General features: G+C 41.8%; 1 protein-coding gene across 2 annotated transcripts; it reads right to left on the bottom strand.

Annotated features, from left to right (window-relative positions):
• Window positions 1–105: 105 nt before the first annotated feature.
• On the bottom strand, window positions 106–26,409 carry POGLUT1 (protein O-glucosyltransferase 1). 2 transcript variants are annotated; one of them, XM_037045556.1, is made up of 11 exons: window positions 26,261–26,409; window positions 25,268–25,358; window positions 23,842–23,985; window positions 17,286–17,421; window positions 14,784–14,905; window positions 9,176–9,235; window positions 7,688–7,787; window positions 6,013–6,071; window positions 4,809–4,976; window positions 3,854–3,910; window positions 106–3,272 (listed from the first exon to the last, which is right to left on the bottom strand). In XM_037045556.1, the coding sequence occupies exons 1-11, from the start codon at window positions 26,343–26,345 to the stop codon at window positions 3,116–3,118; spliced, it is 1,179 nt and encodes a 392-aa protein (XP_036901451.1). In that variant the 5' UTR covers window positions 26,346–26,409; the 3' UTR covers window positions 106–3,115. The 2 variants fall into 2 exon arrangements, with proteins under 2 accessions (XP_036901451.1, XP_036901452.1); XM_037045557.1 differs by lacking the exon at window positions 26,261–26,409 and adding an exon at window positions 26,017–26,107.
• Window positions 26,410–27,863: the final 1,454 nt, after the last annotated feature.

Genomic DNA, 27,863 nt, shown 5'->3' with positions numbered 1-27,863 from the left:
AGTGCTTACTTCTGCTCATAGGACTCAATAGCATCTTCTGGCAACATGAATTTTCTCCCAGGGGTCAAAAATTTCACTGTCACTGCCATGTTCACCAGGCAATGCCCTTGTCACCTTAGTTTATATTACATGTTATATAGACTGTTTCCACAGGTAGAATGAATTTTGAGAACTCCCAAGAACCCCTTTATTTACTCACCCCTCAGAACATAACTCATTTTTTACCTCCATGAAGTTTCCCATCTGCACTAGATGAAAATTGCTTCTTCCTCTAACCTCAAAATCCAGTCTTTGTGAATAACCGGCCTTATAAATAAATAATGTCATTTTAATCACCTTCTGCTTATGAATGCCTCTAGTATTACCATCTCAACCACATAGCTCCTTCATGATAGTCTGTTGTAAACACCTCTTTATCTCCCGTTTGTGCATAGCAGATGCTCAAAAAATATTTGATAAATATGAGAACTGTAATTTTACCCCTTTGCCTCACACACACCTTACTGCTCGATGCAGTAGGATTATCTTAAGCAAAAGCCATGTTTAGGTGCATGGGAAGATGATTTTTATGTATGTGTGTATTCCTGTTCATTGTCAATATGGGGGTGAAGGATAAAGAATAGAGAACTATCCTCTTTGGAGATGACCCAAAGAAGCCCTTTAGTTTTGTCTTCTCTTGGGAACATTAGGCTGAGAGACAGAGTCTGGCAGACTCTGGAACTACACCCTGTGGCATTCTATCGTTCACCACTCTTGCTGAGATTCCTTGAGTTGCCTTGCTGTCTACCCTCCCAACTGATAGGAAACTCATTTAGGTCCTTCAACATGCCTTCATATCCTTCTAATAAGTTCTTTGGCTTAATCTAGCTAGAGGCAGTTTCTGCTCTTAGCCACTAGGAGAACCTGACCTAACAGTGGTATAAGGTGGGCCCTGACAACATCACACAGATGATACTCACGAAATAAAGAAAGGAAAAGCTTAACTTGTGTTATCCAAGTATCCCATTTCATTCAAAGAAACTAAATTATACTCTCCTTGAAAAAAAGTGTGACCTTTAGATCATGGAGGAGGAAGGAGAAAGTTTGAGATCCAGCCAGTATTAACAACAGCAAACAACCTTCAAAAGTTACGGGGATAAAAATTATTTTCAAAAACATACATTTTACATATTGTTACACACCATCCATCTACCATCCACATCAAGGTAAACAGGTAAGTATAAAATATAACATTTTCTGTATTTAAATACAAACCTGTCCTTATTGACTCCACAAAGGGCAGATGATAATTTGCATTGTTCCAACTGTTAGCCTTGAGCAGTCGCCCATTGGAGCCAATGGGTATGCAATCTACAAGTAGGATATAATTAAACCAGCTGTCTCCATCCATCCACCCATTCACCCATCAGCCCTTCCAACAGTACTTCAGTGTCTACTCTGTGTGAGCATTCACTGTACCAGATAATGGAGGCTTCATGAGTGAAATATGATTCCTACTCATCAAGAAGCTCACAGAACAGTAGGAGAAATAGTCAGATAACTACACTACAATGTGATGTCATACAATACAGGCATGAGCAAAGTATTATGATATCCCCTAACTGACTAGAGAAATAAAGAAAGGCTTCAGAGCGAAGGTGATGCTTTAGCTGTAACTTAAAGCAAAATGGGAAACACTCCCAGGGAAATGTGTTTCAGCTCCTATTCCAAAGGATAGAAAACTTTGTCACTACTTAGTCAGAGAAGTAAAACAGAGAGAATAATGACATCTATTAGGCCTCAAATTGACAAAGTAAAACCAAAATGCAATTCAGAAATATGGACCTCTTATTGCTAGACTTGTATCACCTAAGGACACAATCCTTAGTAATTTTTAATATTCAAAAAATTCAACTTTAAATGTCTGCCTTATTCCATGCAATGATCTTATCAGGGGTATTTAACTCTTCTAAGAAGTTTCTTAGGCTCATATTTTTGTGGAAGGGAGTTTATAAAGCTTTTTCCCACAAATGGAATAAAATCCTGAATTTATATGACTGAATCTCACATTTACTAATTTTGAAACCAGGTAATACCAACCTGTTCTCGGGAGTCAAAGGGAAAGAACTGATCTCTCTGTAGAAAGTGTTGGTTTGAAGGACAAGGATGATTCTGAGTTGTCAGATTATGAGTTTTAATCCAACAATTTTTTACTTTTGACTATGTTAGCACGAGCATCCTGAGAGATGAAACTACTATCCGAATGTCTTCCTCAAAAAGGGAAAAGCCAGTCCCTGCAAAACTGAAAGGGCAGACTGCTGCCAATTGGAGGAGGAGCAGTATTAAAGGTGTGCAAAGAGTGAAGAATTGGCTGTTCTATACACAGTTCCTTTGAAGAGCAAGAGCTACTTCCTAAATTTATTGTTTTTATTTTTTTAAAAGACCATAAAGAGAAGGGTGTGAAGGCACAAAAGGAATTCGAGATCCAATTGCAATTACTCATGCAAGTGGCCCCTTTCTATACGGCATCATAAAAACCTCCTGAGTACTGAAGAGTTTATGATTTTTTAAAAAGAGAACTCCTACGTCATTGCATGGCACAACGGCTGCTTCCTCAGACCTTTCAGGAGATAATCCCTAAGTATTTTTCACAAACCATATAGGGCTTCCTTACATTAAAATACAGCATCAAAGATCAAGCCTAGAATAACTGCAGAACTGCGGTGATGAGTTGTACTAGTTTCAAATGACTGGGTTTCTGCTCCAAACAATGGGACGAAGGACATCATCCCATGGACACAGTCAGTTTCACAGTGATGAATGTACATAAGTGGATTATCTGAGGCACAAGCTGTGATTGGTCCTAAGAAAATGTAAGGTAGAATTGGGTTCGAAATCCATATTTCATAATGTCTGGTCCTTATTCAGCCAAAGCATTGAGCTGCTTCGTATCTGTATTATACAGATTTTGGATCTTTCTCAAGATTTGCTCTGTGTGTAGCATGATAAGGATAACCAGATATGTGGTTTGATGACACTAGTCAAGGCATAGATGCCACACTCCCAGTAAGCTTCCCCCGCCACAGTGTTTCTCAGATCTGCTGCTACAGTGAGGACTTTGGTCCAGTGATGACTATTAGAGTTCAGTTTTCAAAATTTGGGGAATAATCTGATTATAGTCTTTCCTTCTTGTTACATTATAGGACAGGAATTTAGAATATTCAGTCAACAGGTTCTCCCAGTAACAGGTGATGTCATCCATCCTCAAGTGGTTCACAATAAACTGGCTTCCCCTAAAGACAAGATGAACAAGAGCATTTAAAGCACAGCATTTAATAATACTAATAGCTCATGAGTGCTTATCTTGTGCCAAGCACTGTTCAGAGTACTTTATATGAATTAACTTTTTTTTTGACTCACTCAACAACACGTTTTTATTGATCTGAGAAAGAAAGGAAGAAACATCGATAGGCTGCCTGGGAATCAAACCCGCAGCCTTTTGGTGTATGGGACAATGCTCCAAGCAGCAGAGCCACTGGCCAGGGCTGCATGAATTAACTCTTTGATCCTCAGAACACTCTAGCCATCATATCCATACATATGCTCTCAGTAATAGAACTTATTTTTTTTCTTAAACACGTAAACAGCCAATGCTCAGAAAAAGTACTTGATTAGTTATCTCAATGATTTCAGTCTACTTTTACAAAGGATGGGCTTGGGACATCTGGCTTTCCCCCAAAACTGTTTTAATTCTAATTATCTCTGTATAATAAGGATCAAATCTAGGTAGTGCCACGGTAACAATATTCACATAACTCTAGTGACAGCAAAATGGGGAGGATAAAATGGAAAAGGAGAAATGAACAGCGCTTACCTTTCAGCGATTCCTTGAGCTAGATCATCATTTGCTTTTACAAACTGCAACAGCTCCCTAAAATGGAAAGAACGATTCAAGTCTGAAATACAGAGCAAGTTTATTAGCACTAAGTTAGAAAGACCACAGGCTGAGTTGTACGGTTAATCTCTAGTTATGTTGCTGGTAGATTTTTTTTTTTTGCCCGAAAATGCTGTATTTATTGCTGTCTTTTTTAAAGAAAAAATATCAGGGTCCCCACAGGAACAAAATAACAACAACAAAACATCCCCACACAGGCTAAAAGCAACATTTTGTGGTTTGGGGACGTATCCGAGAAAATAGATGTTCAATGATACATCAAAAATCAACAGTGCAGGCCCTGGTGTGGCTCAGCGGATTGAATGGGGGCCTGCAAACCAAAGGGTCGCAGGTTTGATTCCAAGTCAGGGCCCATGCCTGCATTGCTGACCAGTAGGGGGCATGTAGAAGGCAACCACACATTGATGTTTCTCCCTCTCCCTCCCACCCCCTCTCTAAAAATAAATAAATATATTTTAAAAATCAATAGCACAGAAAAAATTTCTCTCTTATCTCCTGCTCTGGTCCCCTTATGTTTCTAGCCCCTCTCATCATGAGAGGAAATTTTCTTCAACTTCAGTGGGACAATTTCTCAAAATGTATCTGAGAGTTCCTTAATATAACAACATTAAATATTTCTTTCTTTAGTCTTTGAGAGATTAGAGCTTTTTCACTGAATACTGTCTGAATGTCACATTTTGAACCAGCACTTTTTCAAATTAAATCGTACTTACAGCCTGGTTAGATAATAATGCAATAATATCTATGTGAACAAAAGAAAGAAAAAGCTTTCAGTGGAAAAAGTCATGGGAAGTATATGCCTTGTGAAAGGCTGGGGACTTAGAGGCAGATTACAGGGGTCATTAGACTCTCTGCTTGGGAGAGAGCAGCTTACTGGACATTGGAGAGGTCTGTTTTGACGGGAATGTAGTGAACCCATGGCTTCAGTTGTGGATAGAAGAATTCCAGCCACTCGTCACCAACATGGAAAACAAGCGAACCACACAGGAAGAGGTGTTTGAACCGGAAACTTGCAGCTACACCTCGAAAATTAAACAGATACCTGAGAAAGAAAGAGCAGAATATACCTGATACTATATAGTTGTTCCCATAAATATGACCTTTTTTCTTAATTCCTTTTTCCCCTTTTTGACCCCTCTCCCTTCTCCTTTTCATTTTTCAAAGACACATCAGCACATCACTGTGGCATTTCCATAAATTCTTGCTTTTCCAGGGGCTGTAGGTTATTCCTGTAAATGTCAGGATGAGGTGGAAAAGGGGAAACTTTCTCCAGGCAGAGCTAGATAGAGCCAGGAGCTGGGTGCTAAGCAGAGAGGATTCAAGGCTCAGCTGGAAATGACAATGCACCCTTTGCTATAAGTTATTACAGGACTAATGTCTCCAACTCTCATGCCTACCCCCAAGGTTTGTTTTTCCCACAGGGTACCCCATCTGGTCAAAGGTATGCCCTGTTCCCTCTTCTGCAATCTGGAGAGGACAATCAGGCATACCTAATCAAACTTCGAAGAAATACATCCTGGAAAGAAAACTATCTTAAAAAGAATGTTTTTCTTTCCAACATGTCTCATGCATGCACCCCTGTCTCCAATCAGAGCTTCTTCTCCCTGTGGTCCCGCTGTGCAGCACTGTGATCAGGATTCATCTCTCTGAATCCTGCCACTGTTCCCCTCCTGACCTGCTTTTACCTGTTCTTCTGATTCTGAGTCCTGGTATTTAAATATAATATTTCAATTACATATGCTTTATTCCTGTTGAATCTTAAACTATTTTATAAACCTGATAAGTAGTTCATCTAACTTTAGCTATTGACTCGATGAGGTGTGGAGAGAAGGAATCCCATCACTCTGATTAGAACACAAGCTCCTGGGAAGCAGGGACTGTATTTCATCATCTACACAATTCCCACAGAAGTTACGTCGGAGCCTTGTGCACATCAGGTTTTCAGTAAACGACAGCTAAATGAATTGCTGTGACGTTCAGGAACCCCAGCTGGGCCTTGGCATTAAAGTTCTCACCCAAAGTGCAGCTATTCCGAAACCAAAAGGGAAACCAAGAGTCAGGAGTCCAGGAAGTCTTACTTGTATTTGCAGTGATCCACGAGATGGACATCCTTAGCAGCTGGCTTTCCCAAGGTATCCTTTAAGTGAAAAGGAAGCTATTAACATCAGTGATAGTAGCGTTTATTGAAGACCACTGTGCAGCAAGCAAGGGAAACATTTCAATGACATGATCCCATTTAAGCCTCATAATAAATATACTCAGGAAGCATTATTACCTCATGTTATAGATGAAGAAACCAAGGCTTTGAGAAGTTGGAAGATTTGCTCAGGGTCATATGGCCCTAAGTTGTGGGGCTACATTTTTAAACCTGGGTCTGTCTGATTTGAGGGTTTAAGCTCCCCAGGAACCATATGAACCCTGAGGTCATGGCCTACAGAGCATTTCACTCTGTGTAAACTACACACACAGGAGGTCACAAGTGGGCTCAGAGGTGTAGATCACCCACTAATTTTGTTGGCCCTGCAAAGTATTTTAAGTAAGTATTCAAACCACTGCCAACGTTGATAGGTAGTACAATATTTCATACAAAAATCCAGATTTTCAACTTTCCTTGTAAAAGGAAAGGAGAGCTGATAAATTGGGCTCCTATCCCCCTTGACAGCAATGACTGGACCTTTAGCACTCCCTCCTGCTCGCTCCTGTGGCCCCTGGGGCATCTGCATTGGAGACACCCATACATGCATAGTCCAGTCACCTGAGCAGGTGATACTCCTGGATGAGGGCGACAAGTCCTGTTTGTTTTTGCAGCCTCCCACAGTAGATGCTCTGCTGAATGGATATATTTTTTTCATATCTTTATTATTAAGCAAAGTTTCTTAAAATTCATTTGCTCCTGTCTGATTAAAGCTACTCTACAGTAAATATGCCCGTCTTAAAGATACCTCATACAGTATGTGAAAATTTCAGATAACGACATTTCAAGCTGAAAGTTCTTTGAATTAGGCAATAAGTCATAGAGTTAAGAGGACAGAAATAGGCTCCAAACCAAAGCCTACCAATGCTGGCTTTACCTTAGAATACTCAGAGTTTTAAACAAATGTAAGACGTCTGGACCCTATCCCCAGAGATCCTGAGTCATCTGAATCATTCTCAAGCTCTCTAGTTGAATTGTACAGTCACAGGGTTGAGAACCACTGGTTTAAACCAGGGGTTGGCAAACTATACAGTCCATAGGCCAAATCCAGCTTACTGTTTGTTTTTTGCATATAACTCATACACTAAGACTGTTTTTACCTTTCAAATGGTTGCAAAAAAATCCAAAGGAGAATAGTTTGTCCTATGAAAATTACATAAAATTCAAATTTCAGAGCCATACAGTTTTCCCAGCACACACCCAAGTTCAGACATTCACGTGTTGTTTATGCTGCTTTTGTGCCGCGACATGAGTCGAGTAACTGTGGCAGAGACCTCATGACCCACAAAGCCTAAAACATTTACCATCTGGCCCTTTACATAAAAACTTTGTGACTCCTGATTTAAACCTTCAAAGTAGTATAAAATACTACTCAGAATATGGACCAGAAAAGCAATGTGAGTTTGAAAAAGAATGCCAACACTAGTTCATGCAACATCTCTACATTCATCACACAACTGACGGGAACCCTAATCTGAAACTCTATGCAGGTGGAAATCAATGTTCTTTGAGTGAGAATATTCACTGCTTTAGTTTCCATTCAGATGACTGGTGATTACTTTCATAGACTTCCAGGCCTGGTTTTTGGTGTACTCTGCATCAACAAGTTTGGGATTTTTCCGAGATAGGAGAATGAGAGGATCTCGCTCTGGACTTGTCCTACAAAAGAAACACATAACATAAAACTATATGTCCTACACTACAATACCATTCCCAGTCTCTGGAAGGTAAGCAGTAATTGGACCCAATGCAATGATGGTACACACAGGTGGGCAACTCACTGGCTACTGTAATAGTGGAGAAGGGTACCAGATACTGCAGCATCTAGGAGGTCTGAGGCCGTCCCCACTTTACCTTCAGGAATGGGGAGTATTTGGCCCTTCTTTGTTTGCATCTAGTTTTTAAGATTATGTTGTTCTGGTCACTACAGCCATATTCCAGGAAATGAATTCCCTTTTAGGAGGGTTCATGTAAGCCTCAATGATCAGTGGTACTCAGAACTGTGTGACTGCGTAATCACCACTCACCAAATAGCTACATGACCTTTGTTATGTATGCTCTGTAAAGTCTAGGATAATATTTAAATGAAAAAGGAAACTAAAAGGCTTAAAAACCTGAAGACTATTGTAAAAAAAAGTCCTTGCTAGGGTCCAAGTAGCAAATGATCTTGACATTTGTGGGGTCATAGGGACCCTCTGAGAATCTGATGAGAACTATGCACTCCCCTCTCTAGAAAAATGCACATATCCCCCCATAAGTTCAAGAAAGTCCTAAAACCCTTGAAGTCCACACATGGATCCCAAGTTGAGAATCTGTGATCTCAAGATCTGAGCAGCAGAGTTGATAAGAAACAGCAAGTAGTGGCTGTTTGGCTGTCTGCACTCTGAAGTCCACTGTTCAAGTAAACAGACTGTGGGGTCCCTGAGAAGAATTCACCAAGAAAACTACAAAACCCTTCTCTCATCACAGTCTCTTTTGTATTCATCTGTTCAACACACACTCGTCGTGTGTCTATGTGGCAGACACTGACCTTGGCCGTGGGGATACAGAGCTGCAGTCCTTCCCCACCTTTTCCCTTTCCTTCTTCCTCTCTTTCTTCCCTGCTGCCCTCTCCATTTTTACCAGTCTCTGCCCGCGCTCTCTATCACTACTGCGCAGCCACATGTCTGATGAAAAAGGTAGTCAGGAGACACTAACTAGCAGAGTAACTGGGCAAGATCATAAACTGCTCCCAGAAAACTCATCTCTCAGGTAAGAGGAAAACTCACCTGTTTGATGTTATGTAATCATTGCCCATCACACTCATGGCACTCTGTAAATATCTGCTGAATTACTGAGTGAACTTTACTTCTCTGAATTTCAGTTCAATTAAGAGTGATTTGGGTAAGTAATTTGAGTTCTTCTGTAATCTAAAAATCTCATGATTCTATATGTATTTCTTAGTTAGCTTTCTTTGTGAGATAGAGCTTGCTACATCCTCAAAATTACTTAGATTTTACACATTAATTGTAAGAATATTTTTGCAAAATGCCAGAAAATATAATCACCTTGATCCTCGGAAATATGCTGTGGAATTTTTCTTTTTCCATGGCCACTGTGCTGCTGACCTAAAAATAGGTTTTCATTAGTTTCTATGTATTTTTTTCTTAACTATATAAGGGTGTGTTTTAACCATTTTTGAGGATTAGTTCAGAGCTTTACATTTTTAAATAATTCTGAGCCAGGCTATTCCAAAGAAAAATCCCTAAATGAGCCCTGGCTGGTGTAGCTCAGTGGATTGAGCACAGGCCTGCGAACCAGAGGATCGTGGTTCGATTCCCAGTCAGGGCACATGCCTGGGTTGCAGGCCAGTTCCCAGTAGGGGATGCACGAGAAGCAACCATACATTGATATTTCTCTCCCTCTCTTCTTCCCTTCCCTTCCAAAGATAAATAAATAAAATCTAAAAATACATAAATAATTTTTTTAAAGATTTTATTTATTTATTTATCTTTAGAGGGGAAGGAGAGAGGGAGAGAAATATAATAAGAGCTAATACCTACATAGTACTTTCTACGTTCTGGACACTGTTCTAAGTGATTTATACATTTACTAACTTATCCTCACAAACTTATGAGGTGGGTTTCATTATTATTACTTTACAGCCTAGGCTCCTGAGAAGTTGGGCAATTTTCACAGTCACATAGCTACTAAGAGCCAGGGTCTGAACCAAACTCCGATTTTAAATCCTATACTAATTTTATTTTCCAGTCACACACAGTATTCTATTGGATACCTATTCAATAATTTGTTTCTTATGGATGGGCTTTTAGGTAGTTCCCAACTTTTTGCTTTAGGAAACAACACTGTAGCAAATATCCTTGTACACACATCTTTGCACACTTGTCTAATTAACACCTCAGGATAAATTGCAGAAGTGAAATAGCAGGATAAAAGGATACACAGACTATAAATTTTGATATATTCTGCCAAACTATAAAAAATTACATTAATTTGTACTCAAATTTTTAGTATAGATTTCCTTGGTCCCTGGGAAAGGTGTGTTTAATATACACAGACTTGAATGATGTATCACCTCTGTTTTCCCTCTCCTTCATTCTTCCCGCCCACCTTTCAAATATACTTAACTTAGGACTTTCTCCTTCAGGCTAGTGCTAAGAATGGCCATTACAGCCTGGTGTTGCCCCCACCCTCTTTGATTACCCTCTCCCCCATCCCTGACAATAGAGAGTGCAATCTTTAAACGTACAGTGACAGTGAATTCTTCTACAGAGTGGGAATGAAGTCAACGAAGAGAAACTCCCAAAAGATGATAAAAACAGAAAAGTGGCAGGCCAATGCATTTGGATAAACAAACTAAGTTTCAAGGTAAAAAAATAAAATTATGTAGCTAGAGATTCTGAATGGAAGGCTCCAAGCTATAAAATGGCAATTCTATAATCATGAATAATTTCAACTGAAGAATATAAGGGGAAGATATCAAAACATTTTCATACAAGATTTTAAAAGATGTTCTATCTCCCTATAAACTGCTTATTAATTTACAAGGAGGAAAATAGTAACTACACAGTGAAGGAAATGGATAACACCTTGACCATGTGATCAACACCAACATCACTAATGAGGGGCAGTTGGATAAAAAAGTCACTTATGTAGTATATAAATACAGTATTTGGACCAACAATGCATACACTGAATCTGATCGTGAGAAACAGACAAAGCCCAGTTGAAGAATGTTCTGTATTCTTCAAAACATCCATGTCATGAGAGAGGACAGATTCAAAAACTGTTCCAGATTAAAGGAAACACAACAAATACATGTAATCTATGATCATGAACTGTGTCCTGTACTTGAGAGGGAAAGTACTATATGGGATATTATTGAGACAATTAAGTATTGTATCAATATTGAGTTCTGAATTTGATAATTGTAGTATGGTTATAGAAGAGAACACAATTGCTTTTGGGAAATACACAGCTACAGTACTAAAGGGTAAGGGATTATAAGGTATGCAAGATACTCTCAAATAGTCCATTAAAAAACAAAGTATGCTTGTACTATTATATATATGTATATATATATAGAGAGAGAGAGAGAGAGTCTAAATGTCTATCAAAAGACATAATAAAAAATTATCATCCAGGACTTCTGGCCAAGATGGAGGCGTAGGTCGAAACACTGTGCCCCCTCCCACAAATAAATTTAAAGACAGTGAAGTTTTAATAACAAAAACGCAGTGAAAATTGAACTGTACGGAAGTCCGACAACAACGAACCATTCGGCCAGACTGGTAAGAGGGGCGGAGTCAGCGGCAGAGGAGGGTTGGGCTGAAAAGACCATTCAGTCAACCGACCCAGGAACAGAGGCAGAGGCAGTTGGTGGATCCCGGGTGACAGGCAAACCCAGTGAGGGTGCAGGGTGGCTGGCTGACAGTGGTCACACATTCGCGTGCAGATAAACCAAGCAAAGGAGCAAACAGTGAGACAGACTGCTCAGGCTAGGGCCCCAGCGATGGGAATTAGAGCCTGAAAGCACCAACTGGAAAGACTTTCTTGGGGTCAACGGGCCGGGAAAGGCTCCCAGGCTCATAGAGAGTTTGTTGGAGAGACCCACAGGGTCCTGGAGAGTACACGGGCCCACATACTCGGGAACCAGCACCAGAGGGGTCCCTTCTTATGGGAAGCCGCAGAGGGGACAGAAATCAGAGAGAGCGGAGCAAAGCGCCATTTTTTTCCCTCTCTGACCCCGCCCCCACATACAGCATCACAACCCAGCAAGTGGGTCACCCCACCCTGGTGAACACCTAAGGCTTCACTCCTCAAACATAACAGGTGAGAACAGACCAAACATTATGACTCAAGAACAGCTCAAAGCCCCAGAGCCTATAATTCTAAGCGATCAAGAAATAGCCAGCCTTTCAGATGCACAGTTCAAAACACTGGTGATGAGAATGCTCACAGAACTGGTTGATTTTAGCCACAAATTAGAGGAACATATGAAGGCTAAACTGAAATGAAGGGAAATGCACAGGAAACCAATAGTGATGGAAAGGAAACTGGGACTCAAATCAATGGAATGGACCAGAAGGAAGAAACAACCAAACAGAAAAGAAGGAAGAAACAAGAATTGAAAAAAATGAGGAGGGGCTTAGGAACCTCCAGGACATCGTCAAACATTCCAACATCTGAATTATAGGGGTACCAGAAGGGGAAGAGGAACAGCCACAAGTGGAAAACTTATTTGAACAAATAATAAAGGAGAACTTCCCCAGTCTGGCAAAGGAAATAGACTTCCAGGAAATCCAGGAAGCTCAGAGAGTCCCAAAGAAGTTGGACCCAAGAAGGAACACACCAAGGCACATCATAATTACATTGGCCAAGATTAAAATGAAGGAGAGAATTCTAGAAGCAGCAAGAGAAAAGGGGACAGTCACCTACAAAGGAGTGCCCATTAGACTGTCAGCTGATTTCTCAAGAGACCTTACAGGCAAGAAGGGGCTGGAAAGAAGTATTCAAAGTCATGAAATCCAAAGACCTATATCCAAGATTGCTCTATCCAGCAAAACTTTCATTTAGAATGGAAGGGCAGATAAAGTGCTTCTCAGATAAGGTCAAATTCAAGGAGTTCATCATCACCAAGCCCTTATTATATGAAATGTTAAAGGGACTTATCTAAGAAAAAGAAAGAAATATTTTTATATTTATAAAAAGAAAGGAATATTTTTATATTTATAAAAATATAAATAGTGAAAGCATAGTGAAAGGACAGCAAATTCACAGTTATTAACAATCACACCTAAAACAAAAGCAAACTAAGAGGACAGCTAGATCGGGAGCGGAACCATAGAAATGGAGATCACAGGGAGGGTTAACAACAGGGGAGTGGGAGGAGGAGAAGGGGGGAGAAGGTACAGAGAATAAGTAGCATAGACAGTAGGCAGAAAATAGACAGGGGGGAGGGCAGGAATACTATGGGAAATATAGAATCTAAAGAACTTGTGACACATGGACATGAACGAAAGGTGGGGAATGCTGGGGGAGGGGTGTACAGGTTGGAGGGGAGTGAAGGGGGGATGGAACAACTGTAATGGCATAATCAATAAAATATATTTTTAAAAAATTTATCATCCATGCAATAGAACACTATGCATCTGTTAAAAATAATGAGGTAGCTTTGTGTATACTGACACACATCAATAAGTGGGGAAAAAGTTGGCTAGGTTAAACATATTTAAAATTTTTATGAGCATGTACAGATTTTATAATAGAAAAAGTTGTTTTTAAAGATTTAAAAAGTATGTGGATAGCAGGCAGAAAAAGAGCTACAAAAAGAGTATGAAAAGGGTATTCTTGAGCACCCAGAAAAAAAACCATTTGAAAAATAAGGCCAAAAATAACTTGGAGAACAATAGGTTTTAGACCCTTTTATTTTTCCCTTCTCTAGAAATTATGTTCAAAATTAACAGATAAATAAGAGATGATGGCCCCAATGGGGGGAGAACACAGGCAACAGTAACAGGTAAAGTGGAGAGAGTAATGCTCTCAGAAACCTGAACTTGAGGCCTAGACTGGTTCCTGATCTTGATCAAGCCACTTAACCCATCTGGGCCTTTTGTCCCTCATCCCTGAAACAAAGAGTTGGACAAGCACAATTTGCAGTCTCAGACCTATGAAGTATGAGACCAGGTTATACTAAGAACTAATTTACAAAGTATATCTATGGATAATAGACTCTTTTTTCTTCTTTTTTACTCAGAGGCTTCTTACCGCCCCTGAGGACTATGGCCCCACATGTTTCTCCAGGGAAGGGACATGCACTTCATCCCTTTTGAATCTCCAGCCACACTTAGTATAGGTGATAGATATTTGTGGAAGTTAAATTATTAAAGAGATATTAATAATATCTCTTATTATTAATATCTTATTATTATTAATATCTCTCTTAAAGAGATTATTAAATTATTAACTTTTAATAATTATTAAATTATTATTAAAAGTTAAATTATTGCTTCCCCTATACCTGAGAGAAGACTTATATAGACTGTGTTTCCAGAAGTTTGCTAAATACCAATGTTCTTTGAATCATTAATGTAAAATGTAGCTAGATAAGAATACCTCTGGCTTAGATGACCTGAACAATATAAATTCTGAAATGATGGCAGGATGGGATGAAGGCAACAGGCTAAGGCATGTGTTAATCGTGCATCAGAAATGATATGGAGTAAACTTGACTTTGAGATACCCATCGGGCATTTATGCCCAGGCCCCTCCTACCTAAAGGACTTAACTCTAAATTATAAAGTACATTTATGTCGCTTCAAGTCATGTTCTGTCCTTCCCCGCAACATCACCATTCATTTTTTTCTAATTATAAACTAATTCTTTCTTATTTACAAAATCTTAAAAGTATAGAAAAATTTAAAGAAGAAAATGCTCCTATAATCCCTCCCACCAAGGCACTGATAGTTTAGATTAGATTCTTCAGTACTTTTTCTATGGATATACACAAACACATACAAAATTACTTTTCCTATAAACAGTTTTGAATTTTATTTTTAACTTAAAAGTTAGTCATTTTGAAGTAATTGTTTATATGCTGTTTATTTGAAAAAGACCCATAAAGAGGGACAAACAAAACCTCTCTAAAGGACCTACCTTATCAGATCTTCTCTGAAGAGGTCCCACCGTCCAAGACCTGAAGGGTAAATTGGCCAAACAGCGGGTCCCCCTTCCCAAAACGTCCAAGCAGGATACATGATATCATGGTACTCTGATGTCTTCAACAGAAACAGACAGGTGCTTCTAAATCAGTGTCAGAACAGGGGGAAAGCAGCCAACTGCATTCAGACCACAGGATCTGGACAAAGGCCTCGAAAGCCCTATTTGCCAAAACTTACCTTCCCTAGTCTGCAACGTCTAGTATTAAAAAGGCAAGGATTCAGTGACCGTGTGCTCAGTGAATCCTGCATTTTGAGATCCCATTAAAAGTCAACTTTTCACGCCCTGGCTGGTGTAGCTCAGTGGATTGAGCTCAGGCCTGAGAACCAGATGATCACAGTTCGATTCCCAGTCAGGGCACATGCCTGGGTTGCAGGCCAGTTCCCAGCAGGGGCCAGTTCCCAGCAGGGGAAGCACGAGAAGCAACCATACATTGATGTTTCTCTTCCTCTCTCCTTCCCTTCCCCTCTAAAGATAAATAAATAAACTATTTTTTTAAAAAAAAGTCAACTTTTCCAGTTCCCCAAAGTTCTGTTTTTCTAGAGGACATACACCTAGGACATAAACTAGGGTTTCTAGTTTAAGGAAGTAATGTACACAATTCTGAATGATCACATAGCTCTCTCATGTTTTAACTGCTCTTACATTTGGAGTACGTACTGTCTTACCAATTCTTAGTTATTTCTTAGATGGATTTTTTGAAAGCAAGAATTAGGAAATACAGTGCAGTGGTTAAGACCGTGGGTTCCTGAGACAGATCATTTGAATCTGAATGCTGACTCCACCTCTTTTCAGCTCAAGACAAATCAATCTTTCTATGACCCAGTTTCCTTATCTTTATAATGGGAGAAATAATGTTGTCAATAATACTGTCTATGTAATAGGTTTGTTTTGAATATTAAGTGAGCTATACAGTAAAAAGCTCAGAACAGCATCTGACACACATTACGCATTCACTAAGTGTTAGCACTTCCCAACTTGAGCTTACGTTGGTTACTCAATACATTCTTGGTTATTCGTCTATCAGGTTTAGAAGTGCTGATGGGCAGAATGGGGTAAAGGGGGTTATCCCACATCTTTTGAAAAAAGTTTGAAACCATCTGTTTCCTTTTTATAGTTACTTCTGTCAAAACTCTGGCTACTGAGAAACCTCTAACTCTACCATTTCTTCTGTTGGAATTACATACCCAATATGCTGTTCGCCTTCTCTCTCAAATTTGAAAAAAGGTATGTTTATAAAGCAGCTCAGACATAGCTTCTCAATGGGAGCTGCATAATTACTATAAAGTTAGCAGACTGAAATCCCTCCTTTGGAGACTAAAAGCCATTGATTTAAAAAAAGGAGGGAAGTAAAACTGAAAAGAAAGTATAATGATGGCCATACTTTATTATCCACAGAAACAACAGGTACATAGCAAAGTCCTTACTGACTTACATGGGAGCCTCTATTTGTTCTCCAGAAAGGGTTTCCTGACAAACAACAGGACCAAGCACTTTTGAGAAATGAGGCTAAATCATGGGAAATGCAACACAAATGTGGCCTCAGCCCACTTGCAATACAGGAAATAAACTAGTCTAGAGAGAAAGTAAACTGGGATAAAGAAAAAGTGGGAATAAAAGGTCCCTCTGCTTTGGAAAAACCAAATCAGAGATGTTCTTTTCTCAAAGTCCAAAGGGTTCTCCTAAACCCACTCTTCCCCCAGAGGATCTTCCACCCACTCTCTTCTGGCCTCTCCCACCTCTGCCTACAGACATGTTCATATTAGTCTCTAGGGAACCAAGGCTCATCCCTGCCAATACACCATTTACAAGAATCTGAGCACTGGCAAGATATTAACTGTCCCAAGCTCTCCAAGCCCACCAATGTGTCCTAGTAATCCTATTCCTCCCTAACTAGACCCAAAGATCACCCCCTCACAAGTCTCTCTTGGATATCCCAGGCCTATCCACTCAATGTGCTGCTTGGGCACAAGCTGTGTAGAGTCATCTAACGCCTGCGGTTTTCCTGTCAGTGACACTAGGCCCCTGGGATACAGTGACAGGCCAGATGACACGCAACACTGTGCCTTACTGTTGGAGCTCAATGAATATTTTGACTGAGTTCTCTAATTCCAAGCCCATGAGTTTTCTTGGGCCACTCCCTCTCAAGGATCTCTGAATACCCCTCCAATGTCCTATAGATTACTCAGGCCTCTCCCTACACTCCACCCCTAGCCCTACAGACACTTAAGCAATCTCACATTACTTACAGGTCCTCCACCCTATCTCCCCAGTCTTCCTGCTTGACTACTGTGAAGCCAACAGGGACCCAGACCTATTCCTAGACCTCAGGCCTCATCCTCACCATTACCCATTAGATTCTTCCATAGGACAATCATCACCTAGTCATACCCTAGAGGACCACCCTGAACCCTCTCATTTGGCTTTTCCTGTACTTACCTTGCTGAAGGAGAAGACTGGAATGGCAGGCTCCATCCATTTAGGAACCTGCGGATAATCTCGAACATTGATCACCATCTCCATGTCAGGGAGGCGTCCAATAACTTCCAAAATAAAGTGCTCCACACCACTACACCTGTCAAACAGAAATAGCACCGGTTCACCAGAGCAGGGCCAGCTCTGGGACAAGCCAGTGTTCTAGGCACACTTATAAAGAAAAACAAGTCAGTGTTCACATTATCAGCCACTGTCAAGCCCCCTGAAAGCAGTGCTCCTAAAGACTATCCCACTTTTTCATGCCATGTAAGTCGTCTTTCCTAGCAAAGCTGCTCCAATTTCTAACACTTGCTCTAATTTTCCAGCTGGGTCATCCTAAGTTTGAAGGGAGTATTATTGCTACTCCTACCACCACTTCTGTTCATTCCTGTCTTTTTTTTAATTTCTCCTATATGGAATACTATAGTAAGCAACACACAAATTCTGATTGGAACTGAAATGGCTAATGTTCTAACTGTATACCTTGGGCTTGCTTCTCATAAGAAGCAAGCAAATAAAGTCTTCTCACTGAATTTCCCATGCAGCCCAGGATCCCTGTGCCAGGAAATGAGGCCTTGAAACACTAATTGATAATACCTGTGGGGGTCGACACGCAGGGAGAGACCCACAGGGTCCTGGAACATACAGGGGCCCACCCACACGGGAATCAGTGCCAGAAGCGCCCAGTTTGCTTGGGGGAAGCAGCGGAGGGGACTGGGATCCGGCAGGGAGAGGACTGGGTGCCATCATTCCCTTTCAGACCCTCCCCTACATACAGCATCAAACACAGCCACGTGAGTTGCCCCACCCTGGTGAACAACTAAGGCTCTGCTCCTCATAGTAACAGGTGCTGCAAGACAAAAAGAAATGGCCCAAACGAAAAGAACAGATCAAAGCTCCAGAGCAAATACAACTAAGCAACGAACAGATAGCCAACCTATCCGATGCACAGTTCAAAATACTGGTGATCAGGATACTCACAGAACTGGTTGATTATACTCATAAATTAGAGGAACATATGAAGGCTAAACTGATTGACATGAAGGGAAATGGACAGGAAACCAATAGTCATGGAAAGGAAACTGGGACTCAAATCAAGGGAGTGGACCAGAAGGAAGAAAGAAACAACCACACAGAAAAGAAGGAAGAAACAAGAATTCAAAAAAATGAGGAGAGGCTTAGGAACCTCCAGGACATCTTTAAACGTTCCAACATCCAAATTATAGGGGTACCAGAAGAGGAAGACCAACAACTGGAAAACTTTTTTGAACAAATAATAAAGGAGAACTTCCCCAGTCTGGCAAAGGAAATAGACTTCCAGGAAATCCAGGAAGTTCAGAGAGTCCCAAAGAAGTTGGACCCAAGAAGGAACACACCAAGGCACATCATAATTACATTAGCCAAGATTAAAATGAAAGAGAGAATCCTAGAAGCAGCAAGAGATAGGGGGACAGTCACCTACAAAAGAGTACCCATCAGACTGTCAGCTGATTTCTCAAAAGAGACCTTGCAGGCAAGAAGCGGCTGGAAAGAAGTATTCCAAGTCATGAAAGGCAGATAAAGTGCTTCTCAGATAAGGTGAAGTTAAAGGAGTTCATCATCACCAAGCCCTTATTTTATGAAATGTTAAAGGGACTTATATAAGAAAAAGAAGATAAAAAACATGAACAGTGAAAGGACAGCAAACTCACAGTAATTAACAACCACATCTAAAACAAAAACAAAAACTAAGCAAACAACTGAAACAGGAACAGAACCACAGAAATGGAGATCACATGGAGGGTTAGCAACAGGGAAGTGGGAGGAGGAGGGGGTGGGAGAAGGTACAGAGAATAAGTAGCATAGGTGGCAGGTAGAAAATAGACAGTGGGAATAGTATGGGAAATGTAGAAGCTAAAGAACTTATGGCACATGGACATGAACTAAAGAAGGGGAATGTGGGTGGGAGAGGGTGTGCAGTATGGAGGGGAATGAAGAGGGGAAATGGGACAACTGTAATAGCATAATCAAAATATAGTTTAAAAAACTATGGTACATTCACACAATAGAATACATTCTGTGCAGCAGAAAGAAAGAAGGAACTCCTACCCTTCGCCACAGCAGAGATAGAACTGGAGAGCATTATGCTAAGTGAAATAGGCCATGTGGTGAAAGACAAATACCATTTGATCTCACCATTAACAGGAACCTAATCAACAAAACAAAGAAGCAAAGGAAGCATAGCCAAACACATGGAAATTGAGAACAGGCTGACAGTGACCAGAGGGGAGAGGAGAGGGGGGATAATGAGGGAAAGGGGTGAAGGGTTTACAGCAACAATTATATAGGACATAGGACAATAGCAAAGGGCGGGGTGGAAACAGGGGATGTAGGTGGGGAGGGCTGGGGTGGTGGGGAAGGGTGGGGGGAAGCTATACTTGAACAATAATAGAAAAATAAAATAATTTTTTAAAAAAGTACACACACACAAAGACTTTTATTATGTAGTTTTTAAATGACATATATTCTCATAAGGTTTCTATATGTGTTATGCACAAAAGAAGAATTTAAATTAACTAATGTTTACAGGAAAACTTGTATAAAATAAAGGAAACATCAAAGTAAAAAAAAAAAGAACACTGGCCTGAATATTTTCATTCTATTTCTGTTCTGTTTTCCTTAGCTATATGTATACTTGGGATAGGGAACTTTCAATGCATTAGACATACAGATTTTTTTAAGGGGAAGGGAGAAAGAAAGGGGGGAAGAAACACCAATGTGGGTTGTGTCTCATGCGCCCCCAACCTGGGGACCTGGCCTGCAACCCTGGCATGTGCCCTGACTAGGAATCGAACCCGTGACCCTTTGGTTCACAGGCCAGTGCTCAATCCATTGAGCCATACCAGCCAGTGCACAGATTTTTCTTTTTTTTAAGATTTCATTTTATTGATTTTTTTTTTAGACAGAATGAAAGGGACAAAGAGAAACTTGTCCTGGAATTTTAATCCTTTTTAAAAGATTTTATTTATTTATTTTTAGAGAGGGGATTGGAGGGAGAAAGAGTAGGAGAGAAATATCAATGTGTGGGTGGTTACCTTTCATGTACCCCGCACTGGGGACCTGGCCTGCAACCCAGGCATGTGCCCTTACTGGGAATCAAACCAGCAACCCTTTCATTTGCAGGCCAGCACTCAACCACTGAGCCACACCAGCCACGGCAGAAATACAGACTATTTGATTATCAATGAAAGGTCCTATGCTCCTTTAAGAACACTTCTAGCCCTGGCTGGTGTAGCTCAGTGGATTGAGCGCGAGCCTGCGAACCACACGATCGCGGTTCGATTCCCAGTCAGGGCACATCCCTGGGTTGTAGGCCAGTCCCCAGCAGGGGACTCACGAGAGGCAACCATACATTGATCTTTCTCTCCTCCCTTCCCCTCTAAAGATAAATAAATAAAATATTTTTTTTTAAAAAAGAACACTTCTAAGAGCTCCTGATCCTGACCAAAAGGCTCTGAGGTCTGAAATAGAGTTATGTACCTTTCAGAAACTTCAAAAGTATTTCATTGCATCTGGAAATTGTTTAGCTAACTGTTAGACACTGGGTAAGCTTTCAAAGTCCAAAAATGTATATATCCAGATTTTCTTTCTCTTCAGACCATTCTACATGACGTGTGCCCAGCTTCCACTTAGAAAGGCCAGTGAAAAAGCAAGGTCCGGAACCCAGGACCCACACCCACAAATGGGTTCTCCAGTGGGGAATCATGCCTGCATTGTACCTGGGCCGCTTTGAGCCTTGCTTTTTGCTAAAACTCCCTCACCCTGAATTGAGGCAAAAAACATTTACTGCATATCTTTAAAGTGACTTCCTAAAATCTAAGCTAAACCTTCCAAGGATGAATGTAACCAGTTCAACCATTTTCCCCTTTGCATTTGCAAATATCCTTCTACTGTGATGTGATTAGCAGCATCCTCCTCTTTGTTTTCTGTGAAAGGTAACCATCTAAAGTGAACCTGTGCATAGTAAATGAGGACCATCCTCAATGTAATGTGCCCAGAAAAGCAATAAAAGTTTGTCAAAGGGTCAGCCTGCTCTCCTCTTGAGAGAGTGTCCATTCTATCCGTTTTCCTCCACAGGACTCAGTAGTCTGTGTGAATTTGTCTCAAATCTCACCCATAATGTCGTGGACCCTGTGAGCTGGGGTCTACATCATTTCTCATTGTGGAAATTAGAAATTCCTCTATGCTCATACTTTGTCCTTAGAGTCCCTGTTATTGTCCCGGGTAATGAAACAAATGTGTGTTTAAAATACCTCAATGACTTTCCCCACTACCACCTTGTTTTCTCTTGACACTTGATAACCAAAACGTAACTGTGATTACCTCAATGCATAAAATACTGAGTGGTCTTCACTTTCCTTTTTGTTGTTGTTTTCACATACTCTGACAATGAAAATGTACGAACTGGTAATGAAGTTGTTATTAAGAACAAATAATATAAATTGTTATGTCCAAGTGGATACATGTTTTTTATAATACTGATAATTTATTTTACTTTTAATAACAGCATAGAGATTGTTTAGAAAGATGATCTTAGGTAAGGGAATGCCATGCCCTCTGAGTTTTATACTTTGTAATTTTATAAAGATGAGTTGTTTAGTCAAACACAAGACTTCTAAAAGGGAGGTCTACCATTCATTGTATATAATGCTGCCTAAACTCAACTTCCAGGCTCAGCCTGTTACAGAGCAGAGGTGGGGGGGGGGCAATATTTGGGCTACCCAGGGACGCCAAAAACTGCTACAGAAAACAGGCGCCTCATCCCACCGCCGCCCCTGGACGGTATGCTAACACCTACTGGGCTCATCTGTCCACACCAATTGGAAAGGCATCTCTCAATGCCAGAGATTTGTGAAAAGGAAATGAAATGTTTACTTAATGCTATTCAGGCCTAACGCCTCTATTAAAATATCAAAGTCCTTTAGGGTATACACCTATATACACACACACACACAGTGCTTCTTTCTCCCCCTGCCCTAATTTGGGGTACCATATCTCAGGAAAAGAAGCACACGTCTGTGTTTCAGGTCACTGGCACCATGAGCTGTACACTGTCCAGGCAGGATCTCCAGTTAATTCAAAGTCATGTGGCACCTTCTCACGGTCCACTGGCAAGAGTTCTCCATACCCATTTTTACAGGCAAAGTCTCTCCTGCTTCCCATGCCACGTGGCCAAAGGGAGCGCCACAAAGCCGCGTGGGCCTCTTCTACCAAAGCTGCAGGGGTCAGCACTCTGACCAAAAGCGTGTGGCTTTCTCCTTCACCTGGCTGCAGAGGTCCCCATTCTGGCAAAGCCCAGTGGTTTTCCCTTTCACCTGGCTGCAGGGGTCCGCATTCTTCCAAAACCGCATGGCTCTCCCTTAATGGCTACCGCGTCTGGGTTTAAATCCCTGCACCAATCCTCCTTTGCAGCCCCATTTCTGACTCCTCCCACAATCAGTTACACCTGCCAGTATTTCTGTATGATTCCAAGTTTACTGGGCTGCCATCATGAGTCTGGGCAGGTGTGGCCCCATGGTGTGGAGCCAATCAACTCCAAGCTCTCATGCAGGTGCTATAACTCAGGGGACCTGCCCCCAGTTCTGTCTTGGGTGGAAGTCACTTCCATCCCTCTGGCTCAGAGCATGGCCACAGCTGTTTAACATATCTATGAAACCAGTTAAAGGTTATAGATATATTAAATGACCATTTTAGAGGTTAGCTGTGAAACTGTTGCTATGCAAAACAGCTCTCAATGGCCCTGCTCCTTTTGTCCCTTCCCCCAACTGACACCTGGGATGGGGGGGTGAGGACATCTTAATACTTCCTGGGCACCCTGAGCTCTGGACACCATTCCAAATTCTTTTCTGGGGCCCCCTTCTTGGCTGCGCCCTGTTACAAGCCCACTGATTTGTTACCCTAGCTCTCACACCTAAAGTCCTGCGCAGTCTGCAGCCCCAGTCACTCCTCTTGACTTCCCACCACTTTACTTCAAATATTTGGTATGTAGAACAATGCTTGGCCCTTGATAATCAATGCTTTTCCCCCACCTGCAGCCCAGCTCACTCCTGGTAGGTCTCATCAGCTTGTGTTCTGCAGCTACAAGGAAGGGCAGGAATATGCAGGAAAGAAGAGAAAGGGCAGAAGCACAGGCCAGTACAACCAGTGACATGCCCAAGCCTCACGAAGAGAGAAGAGACAGGCTTTGGTAGGAGCTGTCAAGAAAAATTCCCAGGCGAAAAGAGCTTGTCACATTTTACAGTCCTCTGAAATGTGAGGAGGGATTTGCCTGTGGGTCTCTTTAATTGGCTTCTTTGTGTATTTTTTAATGTTATTTTATTTTTGTTGTTCGAGTACGGTTTTCTGCCTCCCCCCCCCCCACTCCTCCCTACCATCCCAGCCCTCCCCACCTCCTTCCCCTGATTGGCTTCTTTGTAAGAACAGAATCAAGTAAATTCATGTGTAATAAGGTCAGAAGATATCTTTACCTCATAACTCTCACCTTGAGGGAAACATGCAGTCATTTTCTCTGTATAATCTGTGCTTAATGATCTGATAGTGAGTTCCTAGCTTCCGTCTGACTACCTCCGCCATCATCTTCCTTGAGATACCTCCTCGGAAAAGATTCAGATCCTCTTCCATGACACTAGGAAAGAATGGGAATCACCAAGGAAAGCAGGCCAAGAGAGTGGTACCATTCCACACACTTCCTTGGCTCTAGGTTTAGTGTTAAAGAACACAGTAAACTGGGAGAAAGAATAGAGGGCAGGAATGAGTACCCTTTCCCCCAGAGGCACCTTAGGCAACCTAAAACATCATCAACATCAAAGCCACCAAAAGGAAAAAGCAGGTCAACGAATGTCTCTTCTTCCTCCCTCCGGCTGGACTGCCCCTCCCTTGCCTGATGCACATTCCACCTCCCCTCCTCAGGCCACATCCATGTTCTCCCATCATTGCAGTCCCACTGACTCCGCCTTCTCTGAACCCCACAGAAGGTGTGGTTTATGCGTGGTCGTCTGACATTGTCTGACTCCCTCATACTGGTCTGTCTGTAGGCTAACAGCAATCACCAGAAATTACACTACTTTGTATCCCTTTAATAAAGTTCAGTACATAGTAAATTTTTAATAAGTATCATAAGCATCAAGTGAGTTTTCTGAGGAGCTATGGAGTAACATAATGGAGAGCTAAAGGCCCATGATACTTAATATGGGGACTCTGAGACCCAGACAACTTAAGTGGCTTGCCACAGGAATAATTAATGGGAGATCTGGGACTAGAACCGGAGTACTGTTTTCCAAAAAATCTTTCTTTGACACTCTAGTCCTAATTTGCATACATTAAAAATAACCACCAGGAAAGGTAAATTAGACTCATTTATAAATATGTTCATTCCTACAACAATATTTATGAAGACACAAACCTTGACCTCAAAAAGCTTTCAGTCCAGTGGGGAACACAGACAAGGGCATGTGCTGACTCCCACAAGCAGTTAGTGGTGAGGCTGAGGCCTCTCCCATCCCAGGGCATTTCTATGCCCAAGAACAGCAATTCTCAACCTTTTTCATCTTGTGGCACACATAAACTAATTACTAAAATTCTGTGGCACACCACAAAATAGGTATAATTTAATTCGTTCACACTGGACAGCTATCATTGTATTAGCTGCTGTCATTTCTTTATTTGACAATCTAAAGGAAAAGAGGTCAGTGCTGCTGACTAAATAGTCAGGTGCTGCATGTTTTAAAAATCCTCATGGCACACTGGTTGAGAATCACTGCCCTCAAAATAGGAAACCACCTCAGGGACCCTGTCTGCATTCAAAACATGCTTGCCTCCCTGACCACTGAAACCAAGGTCCCTTGGAGATCTTAGGGGACTTCTTTGTGACAAGAACTAAATTCTCAAAGACAAATCAAAGAACTCACCCATGGTAGCAGCTGCAGTTTTGACTTGAACATGGTTCATAATTCTCCAAAGACCTGTTAATTTGGTCAATAAATACTTTCCATGTTGAACCTTCGAAAAGTGAAGTAAATACAGGTTAACAAAAACTTTTGGGCATTCTTATTTACTAGTAGCAGACAGAACTAACAGAAGGCCAAAAGTTTTACACACCCCCTCTCATCCCACTGGTGGAAACGGACCGCCAGGAAGGCTTCATTCTGTAACTCCCCAGCCCTAAGGTCAAGCCTGCTACTCTATTTCGGCCCTAAGGTGACCAAGAAACTGGAAATTTTCCAAGCTTAATGCCTGGCACTCAGAAGGCTACGGATAAGCTGGTAACACCCATTCCCACCTTTTACTAATCCAACTCAGACCTACAAAGAGAATCAATTGACCCTCCTGGTAATGGCCTAAGAAAACACACACACACGTACTAACCCAGCTCAGACCTACAAAGAGAATCAATTGACCCTCCTGGTAATGGCCTAAGAAAACACACACACACACGTACTAACCCAGCTCAGACCCACAAAGAGAATCAATTGACCCTCCTGGTAATGGCCTAAGAAAACACACACACACACACACACACACACACACTTCCGTACCCCCTCTCACCCCCGGGCGCGCGCTCACACGATTTACACCTCAGCGTGCTTCAGAAGGTGCAGAGCGCGGGCGATGCCCGCTATGCCCGAGCAGGGGAACTCCCTCTGCTCCCCACTCTCACTCCAAATTCTGGATGATGGGTGTTTCTCCAGGGTCTCGGGCGGGAGAAGCAGCACCGGGTACCCGGACATTCACTTTCCGCTCCAAGGCGCACTTCCCCCGCCGCCCGGTGCCCCGTGCCCCGTGCCCAACTCTGCGTTACAGCGGTCGCCGTGTCAACCGGGTGCAGCGGCCGCGGGGAGCCAGGGGGCGGGAGAGCGCCTCTGGACCGAGCCAGACCCCAGCTCGGCCCTCCCAGAGCCCACCTGACTCCTTCTGGCGGCCGGGCACTAGGGACAGGAGCAGCAACAGCAGCCACAGCCCAAGCTGGGTAGGCGCGGGCTGCTCCATCTCCGGGGAGCCACTGCGGAATCCCCACTGCAGCACCGCGGGCGGAAGCGCGGCCCCGCGCAAACATGGCGAGGGAGCCGCCCGTGTGCGCGCAGGCAGGGCCGCCCCACCGCAGTGGCTGGCTGCCAGTCTCCTTCCCTCCACACAAGTCCCAGCTTGGGGCTAAGCTTCCCTGGAAATGCTCGCCTGAAAGCTAGGGCTTCCCACCGCTCTGTTAATGTGCTGTTCCGCTGGGCGAGTGCAGTTCTGTTGGTCTGATTAGAGCGAAGTCATAGGAGGGAGGACGCCCCAAAAGCGGAGTTTCTGGAGGGCAGCACCCTTGTCGTTCAGACAGCCCCTAGCCCCCAGCTAGGAGAGTGTTCTGAGAACTAATCTGATTCATTGTACTAGCTGGCATTATTGTGTTTCAGTGAAATTTTTTTAAAGCTCTTTCAACTCAGTTGCCCATTTAATGATGGGTGATGAGAGCACCTGCCCACACCAGATGAATGTTTCTGACTAAAAAAAAAAACCCGCATGACACCCATGCTCCACCCACCCTATTCACCTGATCTCTCCCGAAGTGACTTTTTGTTTCCCTGGATGTAAAAAGTCCTCAAAAGGAAACATTTTGCCAATGTGAAAGCAGTGAAACAAAAAACAGCAGAAGCACTAAAAGGCGTCAAAATCAAGTTCAAAAACTGTTTTGAGCAGTGAAAAAAAGTCTCAATAGGTGTATTGCAACAAACGGAGAGTACTTTGAAGCTGTCCGAAGTTTAAACATGTAAGAATAAATATACAATTTTTATTAATAAATTCTGGGTGCTTTGGTCCCCCCCACCCCTTGACCGCAAGCTTTGCCTTTGGAGATACCAAATTTTAAGCTGTTTATTCAGAAACAAAAGACAGGGAAAGACCTTCCCCCTTCCATTTTAAGAGATTCAGATAGAAAAGGCTACTCCAGGCAGGGCATCTTAGGACATTTGCTTTATCCTAATTTCAATTAGGGATGGTAAATACAGGGCTTCAGGCAGGGGACTTTTAGGGAGGTGCCCACTGTGTCCCAGTGTTTCTGAGTTACCATGTAAGAATTTGCCTGGCTTGTGTGTTCCACTCTTCCTCAACCACTTATTAATAGCCCATTCTCACTTCTGAAATCTAAGACCCTACCCCCTGCCCCTTTTCTCATTTGTCCAAAAGGTCACATATATCCAATGTTGCCTCACTGTCTTTGGAATTTTCATGCCTATGTGAACTCGCTATGTGCATGCATTACATACAATTTGAGCTTCTCCTGCTAATTAGTTTCTGTTGCCTTAATTATTGCCCAACTAGAAAAACTTAGAAGATGGGAGGAAAAGTATAGATATACATTATATATAATATATACAATATAATGTTTTATATAACATATACAATATATTGTATACATTGTATACAATATACAATGTATTGTATATATTACATATACAATATATACAATATTGTGTGTTGTTTATATTATATATAATGTGTAAAATGTGTATATATGTATATACA

The sequence above is a fragment of the Sturnira hondurensis genome, unplaced genomic scaffold, assembly GCF_014824575.4.
Source record: "Sturnira hondurensis isolate 20B ecotype Veracruz unplaced genomic scaffold, ASM1482457v3 Scaffold0004338, whole genome shotgun sequence".
NCBI classification, from domain to species: Eukaryota; Metazoa; Chordata; class Mammalia; order Chiroptera; family Phyllostomidae; genus Sturnira; species Sturnira hondurensis.
The sequence above is the reverse complement of the archived record's forward strand: the minus strand, read 5'-3'. Positions and strand labels throughout refer to the sequence as shown.